The sequence below is a fragment of the Rattus norvegicus genome, chromosome 2 (genome assembly GCF_036323735.1).
Source record: "Rattus norvegicus strain BN/NHsdMcwi chromosome 2, GRCr8, whole genome shotgun sequence".
In the NCBI taxonomy this organism is placed as follows: domain Eukaryota; kingdom Metazoa; phylum Chordata; class Mammalia; order Rodentia; family Muridae; genus Rattus; species Rattus norvegicus.
Genome location: NC_086020.1, coordinates 26,653,715 through 26,666,098, shown reverse-complemented (window position 1 = coordinate 26,666,098; position 12,384 = coordinate 26,653,715). Strand labels below are relative to the sequence as shown.

Here is a 12,384-nt window from a genome sequence, read left to right as displayed (position 1 = left end):
ATGTTTAAGTGGGCAATTATATCTTATCAATTGGATCTAAGATTATTGTGTGAAGGTTTGAGTGTAGGAAAGTGTGTGGCAAAGTTGGGATGCGTTTCCGCCAAGATATCTAGCAGACATCTTGGGGCACTGAGGTGCCGGACCTAGAGCAGGTAAAAGACACCATACTTTTTTTTATTTTTTATATTTTTACAACAACAGCTATGACTAGACTGGGCCTTGGCTCCACAAATAGAAGGTGGATTGGTCACTAAATTGTCTCCTGTCCTTCCAACCTTCACTACTCTGTGAACTATAACAGAACAGCTTAACGACAAGATTGAAATGTGCTTAATAATGTTCTGAAAGGAAAGGGGTTAGAAGTTTTTGACTAGTCAAAGTAATCTAGATGGGTGAGGGAGACCTGAAAGAACAGAAATGACATCCACTTTTAAAAGGACATCAAGAACAATCGTATAGCAAAAAATCAGAATAGTGGGACTTAGGTCTGCTTGTTTGTTGTGTGTTTGTTTTGAGGCAGGGTATCAAAAATCCCAGGCTCGACTCAACTCCTCCCCCAAAGGGCCAGAAAGGACTTGAACTTCTGATCTCACTCCCCTGACCCCTGGGCCCGACTTTCAAGTGCTGGGGATCTTCAAGTGTGCTGGGCAAGCACTCAGCCAACCGTCAATTGAGTTGCATCCCTGGTCCCTGGAGTTTGAGCATGAGCATAACCAGTAAAGAACAAAGATAAAAACAGAAAGGAGAAAGCCACCTGAGTTGTCAGGACACAACTAAACGAAAGAGAATAGAAACTGGGATAGTGGATAGGTGAGGATGGAGGGAAAAGCCAGGCAGGGGAAGAGGGAAGGAGGGCTGGTGGCTTACCCGCAGCATTCACAATTCGATTTGCTCTCACAGATCCTTGCGGAGTCTCCACGTCCCATGTCCCATCTGGCCTGGGCTTCAGAGATGTCACTGGTGCAGGATACTTTAGAAGGGCCCCATATTTCCTAGCTCCAGTAGCCAGGGCCATCGTCAGAGAATATGGATCGATGTGGCCATCTCCCGGGTTATACAGTCCGGCTAAAATCTAAGCCAATCATAAGAAAGGTCCTAGTCAAAGAAATGTATGCTTTCTGCTCAATGCAAATATAACCCACTGACAAATGCTTAATAGACTGAGGCTTCAAAAGTGCATTGACGGGGGCTGGAGAGATGGCTCAGTGGTTAAGAGCACTGATTGCTCTTCCAGACGTCCTGAGTTCAAATCCCAGCAACCACATGGTGGCTCACAACCATCTGTAACGGATTCTGGTGTATCTGAAGACAACTACAGTGTACTCATATACATTAAGTAAATAAAATATTTTTTTAAAAAAGTGCATTGACAGCTGGACGTATAATACCTGGCATACACAGGGTTCTGGGGTTTGGTGCCATCCCAGAGAGAAAGCATCTTGACAGCAGTTAACATGTCTTTTCTTCTCTAGGACATACTCAGACTTGAGCAAGATTCACAATGAGACCTGAGTCACTTGTCACCATGAAGCCACTTGATAAAGCTTTGCAATGGCCTCCAGTACTTGGGCACATGCCACTAAGAGAAAAGAGTATGGTTTCCAATCTTCTGGCAGCTGTTATCTGAGGTCAGTGGCTGGAGCTAACATTAAGTTCCAGTCAATGGGAGTGCAAAGGAAAGGGTTATACGGTGGCTTCCGTGAGCCACTCCAAGGTGATAACTAGTGAATGCCCATTAGTTGTTTCTCCACCCAGGGGTCTGGGATTCAGATGTGATGATGGCTCAAACCCCTGGGCCAACAATGTAATGATCTAGAGGGTGGCTTGACTATTGAGTCTCGATGGCTGAGTGACTATTCAGTGCTTTCTCAGTCAGGGTTTCTGTTGCTGGGGAGAAACACCATGACCAAAGCAACTTGGAGAGGGAAGGGTTTATTGGGCTCACACTTCTACAGCACAGTCCATCACCAAAGGAAGCCAGGACAGGAACTCAAGCAGGGCAGGAACCTGGAGGCAGGAACTGATGCAGAGGCCATGGAAGAATGCTGCTCCCTGGCTTGCTTCTCATGGTCTGCTCAGCTTACTTCCTTATAGAACTCAGGACCACCAGCCCAGAGGTGGGACCATCCATTTGGGCTGTGCCCTCCCCATCAAAGTCCTACAGAGTTTTCTCAATTGACGTTCCCTCCTCTCAGATGGCTTTAGCTTGTGTCAAGTTGGCATAAGACTGGCCAGAACAGGGGTTGGGGATTTAGCTCAGTGGTAGAGCGCTTGCCTAGCAAGTGCAAGGCCCTGGGTTCAGTCTCCAGCTCCGGAAAAAAAAAAAAGACTAGCCAGAACAAATGCTTACATGAATGAGAAAAAGACTTAAGTGTTATTTTGGTTTTACATGTTTAAAGCCAGATCTAATTCTAGCTGGTATATCAGTTATAACATTTAAGTATTCGATGCTGTAAATATGTTTATATGTTAGTACATATCCTCTATCAGCTGGGTCTGATGGTGCAAATCTTTAATCCCAGCGATTAGGACGGCTAAGGCAGGATTCCGAGTTTAACACCTGCCTGGATTAGAATGAGTTCAAGGACAATGTGGAAAGCTTTGGAGACCTTTTCTCAAAATAAGAAACAAAAAGATGAGCTGGGGTTATAGTTCAGGGCTAGAATGGTAGCCTAGTATACAAAAGTACTGGGTTTCAGTATATATGTGCACTTATATATGCTTGATGGAAATGTATACTCAGTTCATAATTCAACAATGACTTCTTGCCCACTTACTCTGTGTTACGACATTAACTTAGGCACTCTGAGAGAATGAAGGAGGAGGATGTGAGCCAACAGAGGCAGCACAGCAAATGCTACAATAAGATCTCATCTACTTGGCAAGAATTTGCCATCAAGTATGAACAGGGAATCTTAACAAATATACCTTTTTAAAGATTTATTTATTTGATGTATATGAGTACACTGTAGCTGTCTTCACACACACCAGAAGAGGACACCAGATCCCATTACAGATGGCTGTGAGCCACCATGTGGTTGCTGGGAATTGAACTCAGGACCTCTGGAAGAGCAGTCAGTGCTCTTAACCACTGGGCCATCTCTCCAGTCCGACAATTTTTTTTTCTGCATGTGTTTGGATTATTTTGTGCTCTTTGCCCTTTGTTACTGTGATGGTATTACCTTGATTAACATTTAGACTTTAAAGCAACACACTCTACTTGATAATATCATAGAATTGTTTAACTCAATTTACTAGATTTTTTTAAAGTGTTTTTTTTTTATTATTATTATTTTTCCTCCCAGAGCTGAGGACCGAACCCAGGGCCTTGCACTTGCTAGGCAAGTGCTCTACCACTGAGTTAAATCCCCAACCCCCTAGATTTTTTTTCTTTTTTTCGGAGCTGGGGACTGAACCCAGGGCCTTGAGCTTGCTAGGCAAGCGCTCTACCACTGAGCTAAATCCCCAACCCCCACCCCCTAGATTTTTATTAAAGGTTTTCACATCTATATTCAGAAAGGACAATAGTCTTGCCTTTTCTTCCTTTGTTTTTGTAGGGTTTTTTTTTTATGTCATAGCATACTGGTACTATAGGTTGTATAGGAATGCATTCGATCCTAATTTTAGAAGACTGTGAAGGATTCATATCAATTCTTCAACCATCTGTTAGAATTTATTAGAGGTGCCATCTGGGCCTAGTTTCTTCTCTGTGAGTTTTTTTTTCTCTTTTTTCTTTTATAAGTAAAATTTAGTCTTTGTACTTATAGATCTAAGAGACTTTGGGTTTTAGTGGAATTCACACCATCGCTGACTTGCAGAAGTCACGATGGTATTTTGTAATGGTTTTGTGCTTGCCGTAGTGATCCTATGACTGTTTGGTTTGGCGTGCCGTGGCCCGTGTGTTTCCTAATATCTTTGAGGAAATTTGTAATGATGAGAGCTTCTAGGGAAGTGTCCCAGAGTTGACATATAAAGAAATATAAACGGATCCTTAGAAGTTTAGCGGAGGTGGACTTCAATGAAGATAATGCTCTCACACAAGCCCATAAACAAGAGTCCCTGCAGCCTGTAAAAACCCACAAGAGCACAGCACCCCAGCACCCACGGCAGTTACACAAACACTCAGCGACAGGAACCACTGACAAGTCACTAGCAGAGAACCCAAGCAACCTGCTGTCTGTCTGTCTCCCTGTCCCCAGGAGAGAGTCAGAGAGGCCCGGGTTCAAAACTTTCCTCCAGCTCTTCCAAACTGAACAAACTTAGCCACTGTGTAAACTGTTTGACGTTCTGTGTGCTTGGTTATAACAGCCAGAGTTTGCATAGAAAGGGCTTAGCATGGTCTCTGTTTACATAAACACTACTGTAGTGAGTGGTACAAGCACTACTATTCTGTGAGAAAAAAAAAAAAAAACAAAAACACAAAACAAAAAGATGCTCACCCAGTAGGGGAAACATTGAATTCCCTATCAAGTGGATTCCCTTAAGGAAATTCAAAGTCAGTCTAGATCTGTGCCTGGCACGGTGTGAGAGGAAAGTGCTTCCAGGAGCCAGGCAGGGTCGGAGGAAATATGGCACGGGGCCTCTTGCCTTTTAAAACTTAAGTAATCTCTTTCTAGACTCGTCAGAGCAGGCTGCCATTCCCCAGCAGACAGCTGGTGTGTAGAAGCTCTTCAGTCTGAGAGATCCGGTCGCAGAAAGGGACAGAAATGCTTCCTTAGTTGTCACAGGTGGGAACTAAAAAGGGTTCCGTTGCCCCTGTACACATCCCTCAATAATGGTCTGCCTTGTGATCTGCCCACACTCTAATACCTACCGTCTAACACGGCCATTCAGAACACGTACATCGATTATTTCTATTTTTAATTAACTCAATAAAACACACACACACACACACACATATACATATGTATATAAAATTTTAGTTCAAGTTGACAAAGTGAAATCGCCCTTCAAATAAATACCTTGTCCATGTTGAGTAAAGGGAACAGCTCGTGGATTTTTTCGGGCTCAATAATATACTGCTCGGTGGCATGCCAGTTGGTTCGCGTCATTTGGTATTTAAATTCGTCCACCCTTTCAGGAGTTGTCGCAAGCCTGATACTACCCGGTTGATGGAACCCCACCACCTGTGACAATAATTCCAGTAAAAGCACATAAGTAAGTTGTCTTCGGGCACTCAAACGGTTCTCTAGCACAATGAAAAATCAAGTGAGCGAGAGAGGCGCATCAGGCGGCGATCATGATCACCATATCTGCATCTTAGGAAAAGATACTCATTCCGCAGCAACTTAGTCAGTGCTCCTGTGAGCCGGGCAGTACGACAAGCCTGAGGTGCTCAGTGAACGCAAGGCAAAGCCCTGGATGACGGAACTGTCCGCCTACAGGAAACGGTGGGGCAGTTAGAGCACACAGTTGCACAGGCTGAGGGTTCCAGGGCAGACCGAGGGGCAGGACAGGAAAGGGAGAAAAGCCAGAGAGGGTGTAAGGAGGGAAGTCTTTCTATTTTGGTGAAGCCCTGGGTACCCAAACACGAGGGCCGTCCTGACCTTCAAATTGCTCACACTCTTCAGGGAAGACCAACCACTAAAGCAACAACGGCACTGGCACACGTGTGTTAGAACAGTGAGCACACATGTGGTTACCAGCATGTAACAGGGGTGGGCCGTCTGTGTCGGGTGAGGAAGAGAAGAATACAGACTTAGACAGCGGCTATGCGAGAGCACCCAGAACATTCTAGAAAGATATGCTGTCGAGGGCGATTAGAGCCCATGAGCAAAGGAATAGAGGCACGAGAGAATGTTAGAAAATCAGGCGGGCTTAGCTATGGAAGGGCATGCCTCAGACCCTGCCGAGCCTTTGATCTTGATCCTGAAGACTCCTGGGAGCTTTTAGTGACCTCCCAGTAATGATAAGATCACGAAAACATTAAGGAGCCTTTGATATTAGGCCATGGAAACAGTCGCTATGAGAAGGGATAAAAATAAAGCCGAGAGGTCTTAATGTGCTGCCTCTGAAGACACGGGCAGTCAGGGCCCAAGTGGAGCCTGAGCAAGCTGTTTGCTGAGAGCCGCAACTTCGTACCTTCTAGATAGGGGAAACCATGAAACAAAGTTTGGGAAGTTGCTCTGTATTATCTCTTCCTTAAAAACCCAAAGGAACAGTTAGTTACCTAGATAATACACTTAAAGAAATGGCGATGATGTTAAAACAGAGCCGGTTCTTCCTTAGCCTCTGCCTCTACCACAGTAAGCACTGCGTGTGTGTTCTGCCTCTGAGCGGCTGACCTCCCAGGCACCTTCGCCTTAATGCATTTACCTGTCCAGTTTCTTCTTCCAGCCTCTCGTAAAGTTTGATGCTGTCATAATGTATCTTCTTCAAGTTTATCCCGGGGTGAAAGTAAGTTGTTAAACCTGCCTAAAAAAGTAGGGAGGGAAGGAGATATGGAAATCAGGTGACATTTGCACATGCTTGGTCACCTCCCTCCTAAGCAGCGTTTTCAGGCCTCTAAGACATGAAGAAGTCTCAGGTGGATGTGGGAAAGGGCGCATCGGTGGCCATTTGAGAACCCAGAGCAGATAGCTCATGACGCAGTGTGTAAAGCAGCTTCAACCACACGTGCCGACTGAGAACCAGCCCATACACGAGTCCAGGAAGAGCCTAAAAGTCACTAGGAAAAGCGCGAAGGGACTGAGTTAGGTTGAAGGTTTAGAGTACACGCTGTTGTTGACTGTTTCTTATTGGGAGTGTGTGGGACAGAAGTGTTTAGTTTTATGAATGTAGAGATCAGCAAGATGGCGGAGTGGGAAAAGCTAACCCACCACCGCACCTGAGGAGCTCCACCCGGGGATTCCTGCAGCCCATTGCATAGTAAGAGAGGAGAACCGATTCCTGCAAGTTGTCCTCTCATAATTATGGCACATGTTTGTGAGAAAGTGCATGGACACACATATACAATAAATTAATTAAATGTAATAAAAATATAGATTTTTAATTTTAAGTTTTGGATATTTGCATATACACAATAATGCCTCGTTATGAGAACTCTGGTCTATAAAAAAAGAAATCCATTTGTTTCTTAGATATATATATCATATTACATAGTATTCCAAATAACTTTGAGGATGAAGCAAGATTTGTGTATGTTGGACCATCAGAGGCCAGGTATGGAAGTTTCTACTCGAGTCTCTCTCCCGTGCTCACAAAGTTTCAAGAGTGAACTTGGAATCTTGGAGTTTTGGATTAAAATGCACATGTATTAGGAAATGTTGGGAGTGAAACATGGGATGGGGACTTGAGTTAGGAACCTACAGGTTTGCTCCCCAAAGCAGAAGTACTGTGAACTGGCAGGGGGGTGGGCTTTATCCCCAGCTTGCTCTCGAATGGACAGACTCTCTGTCCCTTTCCCAAACTGCAGTCTCTGGTGACTAGAGCCTGGTGAACACGTAGTATGCGTAGTCGCTTAACCTGTTCTGAAAGCATCTAGGCACACCCACACACATTTGTTGACTAAACACTGGTTAGTTATTCTTTGGAAAAGATTGCTAAATATTAGAAATGTTACAGCACCTTCCATCAACTATGACAGATGCAATGTAGCATCCGGACCAAGAATTCTAGGCAATTACACGAAGCAAGAGTTTTCTTAATTAAGTATCTGGGGTCTCATTTTTCAGCTAATTTATCTTGGGGAGCTCATCAGAACACAATCTGTTCAAGCTCAAATCCATTTAGGAATATTTATAACGTTCTCCTATGGGAATCTGATTCTCTGAAACTCAAAACGATTCCCATTAACGTTAGTCAACCACCATTTACAGACCAGAAGCCTGAGGCTTTCATTTAAACTTGTCCATGCATCTAACACACATAAGTGGTGCTTCTGACAAAAAATTCCACCCCAGTCCCTAGGCCATCATGGAGCAGCTCCTGCAATAGTAGAGAAATGCTTCCTCTGCAGGAACTGCCTGTGAGGGTCTTTGAATCATGGCAAACCCTTCTTCTCCTTTCACATATTTGATAGTGTGCATGTGTGTCGATCAGAGAGCATCTGTCGCCTTTGGGTATCTGCCACTGACCCTAATTCTGTCTTCAATGCCTCGCCATCCCATCTGTTGAGGAAATGAATGCTCTCGAATACTGACCAGAGCTCTGGTTATGGCTAGAGATCCTGTAAGCCAGAATCCTGGGTGAAGTTGGGCATTTTAATCAGTGTTCTATTGCTGTGAAGAGACACCACAGCAACTCTTACAAAGGAAAGCATTTTACTAGAGCTTGCTTGCAGCTACAGAAGTTTAATCCTCTGTCATGATGGCAGGGAGCATGGTGGCTGAGAGTTCTACTTCCAGATCCACAGACAGGAGGAGAAAAGAGAGACACTGTGTCGGGTTTGAGCTTTTGAAACCTCAAATCCCACCCCCAACGATACTACTTCCACCAAGGCCACACCTACTTCCACCAAGGCCACACCTACTTCCACCAAGGCCACACCTACTTCCACAAGGCCACACCTACTTCCACAAGGCCACACCTACTTCCACAAGGCCACACCTCCTAATCCCTCTCCCTAATGACCAAGCATTCAAATATATGAGCCTATGAGGGCCACTCCTATTCAAGCCACCGCATCAGGACTCCAGAAAGATTCAAGTGTCATTATCTACACCCATCTATTCTGTGTCCTCTGTTCCCCTGCCCGGGGGGGCTAATGAATTCTCATCTGAAAGAATCACGTGAACTTAACAAAGACATTTTGCTCAGTGTGCTTTGTTTAGGGAACAAATTCTTTTGGAAGTGCAGAGCCAAGGAAAAAGTTAATCCTCTTACTGGAAAGAGAACACCCATGTGGGAGCAATCCATGCTTCTCTCTGTCCCTCATTGCCACCACAGTAGACAGTTGGGACCAATTTTTTTTTGTTTTGTTTTGTTTTGTTTTTCTAGTCATAATGGCTAGTTTCTCATGTTAGCTTTTGTTTTTGAATTTGTGTTTAAAATTTCGAGCTACCCATACTGTGCTTCTACTGAATTCAAATTATTTGAATCTTCTCGTATACTGTCCACTGTTAATTAAACACTTGTCTACTTTTGGACACACAGAACACACGGTGTCTTTCTCTTCAGCGACTTCAACATGGATCTAGTAAATGAAAAGTTTGAGAAAGAAGAAAACACTGGTCTTAGCCTTCGGGCACATGGTTAAATGCTAGGCCTCGGAGCTGCGGACGTTGAGAAGTAAAGGGAGCTGAAGAGATGGCTCATCAGTTAAGACTCCCAGAGGCTGGGAAGGCCAAAGAGGTCTTCACAGAGAGACCCTGCTTTGACTTGAAAAAAAAAAAAAAGAAAGAAAATATCATTTGGTATAGAGGATTTAAAAAAAAAAAGACAATGAAAGACAGAATTCTTCAGAAGGGATTAAAGTTAGACTTTCCATGGCTGTGCAGAGACACCATGACCAAGGCAACTCTTATAAAAGCAAACATTGAATAGGGGCTGGCTTACAATTCAGAGGTTCAATCCTTTATCATTGTGGCAGGAAGTGTGGCAGCATCCAGGTAGATGTGTTGGAGAAGGAACTGAGACTTCTACAACTTGATTGGAAGGCAGCCAGAAAGAGATTGCCTTTTGCAGGCGGTCAGGAGGAGGCTGGAATTCCATTCTGGGTGGAACTTAATCATAGGGGACCTCAAAGCCCCACCCCCACAATGACACACTTCCCCCAACAAGGCCACACCTTCTAATAGGGCCATTCCCTGTGGGCCAAGCATTCAAACACATGAGTCTTTAGGGGCCAAACCTATTCAAACCACCACAGAAGTATAGCCCTCCGAAGCCTGGTATGGGCTCAGGCTGTAATTCCAGTACTAGGAAGTAGAAGCAGGAAGATGGAGCGGGAGTCCAAAGTCATTCTTATTTATAGTGGGTTCAAGACCAGCCTGAGCTGCATGAGACCCTATCTCAAACAAATAGCAGACAGACAGACACATACAGAGACACTCACACATGCACACACATTCGCATGCATCTCTTCAAGTAAGTTCAGAATTTGCAAATATTTATTGATAGAAATTTAAAATAACAAGAAAAGAAAGTTCGCCCCCCACAGTGTATCGACAGTTACCAAGTATAAAAAACAACTGCAGGAGTCGGAAAAACATCCAGAGGTGCTAAATAATGGGAGAGCACTGGATGCGAACCTGTGGTGTGCCCCTGAGTCTAATAATCCTTCCTGACTTCCAGGGGCCTCCATTACCTCAGAAAACTCAGCTATTGCCTAAGCTATCATTTATCCCAGTGACTCCAAATCTTTTATTCACACACTTATACTCAGAGGTTTGCACATAACCACTAAAATATCCTTATCCCTATATTTATATGTAAATATAGGTTACTATATTAATAGAGGTTGTAAAGTATACTAAATGAGCTTGAGATGAGTGAAATTTTTAAAATAATTTTTTTGCCTTCCTTATTGTGCCAGAAAGCTTTTGAATATTCAGTTCATGAATCAGATTTTTCGATAGTGTTGTGATTAACGTATTTCATTATTAAGCTGTGTCTACACTGGATTAACCTGTAAAAATACAGCCTGATTCTAGGCTTGCTTTATGCCCAGGATTGTTCATTCATTTATTTATCTGTTTATTCCTATATGTATGTATTTACTTGTTTTAGTTTCTTTTGTTTTAAGCAGTCTCCTGTACAGCCCAGGCTGGCATTAAACTTTTTGTTTTTGTTTCTCAAGACAGGATTTCTCTTTGTAGTCCTCGGTATCCTGGAACTCACTCCCCAGGCTGGTTTCGAATACAGAGATCTGTCTGCCTCTGCCTCCGGGTGAGTGCCACCAACAGTCGCCTGGCATTGAACTTTCTTTTTTTTTTTTTTTTGGTTCTTTTTTTCGGAGCTGGGGACCGAACCCAGGGCCTTGCGCTTCCTAGGTAAGCGCTCTACCACTGAGCTAAATCCCCAGCCCCGGCATTGAACTTTCAATTTTCCTGTGTATTGGTTTCTTTTCTTACTGTTGTGAACAAACACCAGACAGGAAGCCACTAAGGGAATGAAGGGTTTGTTTTGGCTTCCAGTTGGAGTCTGTCAAGGTAGGGAAGGCCCCTGAGCTAGATGTTGCGTCTGCCCTGGGAAAGCAGAGAGGAATGCTGGGTCTTAGCTTTTCTTTCCCTTCTTATTCAGCAGGAGTCCTCGAGCAGGCACTGCTATGTGGATACTGGGAATTGAACCCTGATTCTCTGGAAGAGCAGCCAGTGCTGTTAACTGCTGAGCCATCTCTCCAGCCCCTATCCACATTTCTAAACATCCCTTTTAACCTGCACTCTTCCCAATAGGACTACTTTGCAAGCCAGTAGCCCCACCTTATGAAAGCATCTCCTTTCCTTGGAGGGAGCAGACCACACCTATTTTTTCCTCTAGTGCTGGGACCATGCCTGGAGCCTTCCACATGTGTCCGGTAACAAGGCTTTCCATAGTGCTACTCTCAACTTCACCCCTTCTCTTCCTTTCTCCATATACTATACAAAGTCTCAGTGAAGCTGGTCGCCATGGTGGCTTCAGGTAGCAATCAAAGAGCTAAGATAAACCCACTGTGCCATGCGGGCTGGCCTGCCCCTCGAATCTGGAATATCCCCCTTGGAATCTGAAGCAATATATCAATCATATCAGATGACGTTTAATTTCTTTCTCAAGTATGTAAGTAAGTGCAAAGTCCTAGATTATCTTTCAACACTCCGAATGGGGCATCTTGCATCTCCCATCCTTGCATCTTGAAAGACTGTGCTGTGACGCCATTCCCAGGGAAGGGGGGAACCCTATTCTCCAAAACCATTTGTGATATCGTCCGTCCTGTACTGACAAAGGAGCCTTGTTTAAGTGAGCAGGACCTCGGGTTGGCACACTCGGTTCCACATTGAACATCTAGTCTCAGGCTGTGCTGTCTTCCAGCTCTCACTGCCTGTACCTGAGCTCATTATATCACAGAAAACATGTCCCACCCCAGGGACCTGCAGGGCTGCTGCCTTTGTTCCCACAGCCTGTCTGTTTAGCTGGTGCTCTAACTTTGTACACTCTCAATCTGTCCTCAAGTATCTCTGGGCTGAAAACTCTTGGCTTGGGAAACTTTCTGATGTCATTCTTTATAGAGATGGTTCATGGACTTGTAAAAGCTTCCAAAATCAGTTCTGAGGACAGGTCCTGTCCTGTCCTTTATTTCAAGGGGCACAAACCACCCAGTTGTTCTTGCTTGAATCAATACTAGCCCCCCAAGGCTCTGGCTTAAAGCCTTGTCTACAGGGGCAGAGGTGCCTTTCTCATTATTCTGATATATCTTTGCACAGGAAAAAATGTTTAACAAAGGGGTTGGGGATTTAGCTCAGTGGTAGA

General features: G+C 44.3%; 1 protein-coding gene across 4 annotated transcripts in view; it reads right to left on the bottom strand.

The window, feature by feature from the left end:
* The window catches only part of Dmgdh (dimethylglycine dehydrogenase), a 74,957-nt gene that overhangs the window by 56,398 nt on the left and 6,175 nt on the right, over positions 1-12,384 (bottom strand). For all 4 annotated transcript variants that reach the window (XM_063281294.1, XM_039101723.2, XM_039101722.2 and 1 more), the window contains 3 exons: positions 6,316-6,414; positions 4,962-5,126; positions 868-1,072 (listed from right to left, as the gene is read on the bottom strand). In XM_063281294.1, coding sequence (XP_063137364.1) covers positions 868-1,072; positions 4,962-5,126; positions 6,316-6,414 — 469 coding nt within the window. The remainder of the gene's footprint in view (positions 1-867; positions 1,073-4,961; positions 5,127-6,315; positions 6,415-12,384) is intronic.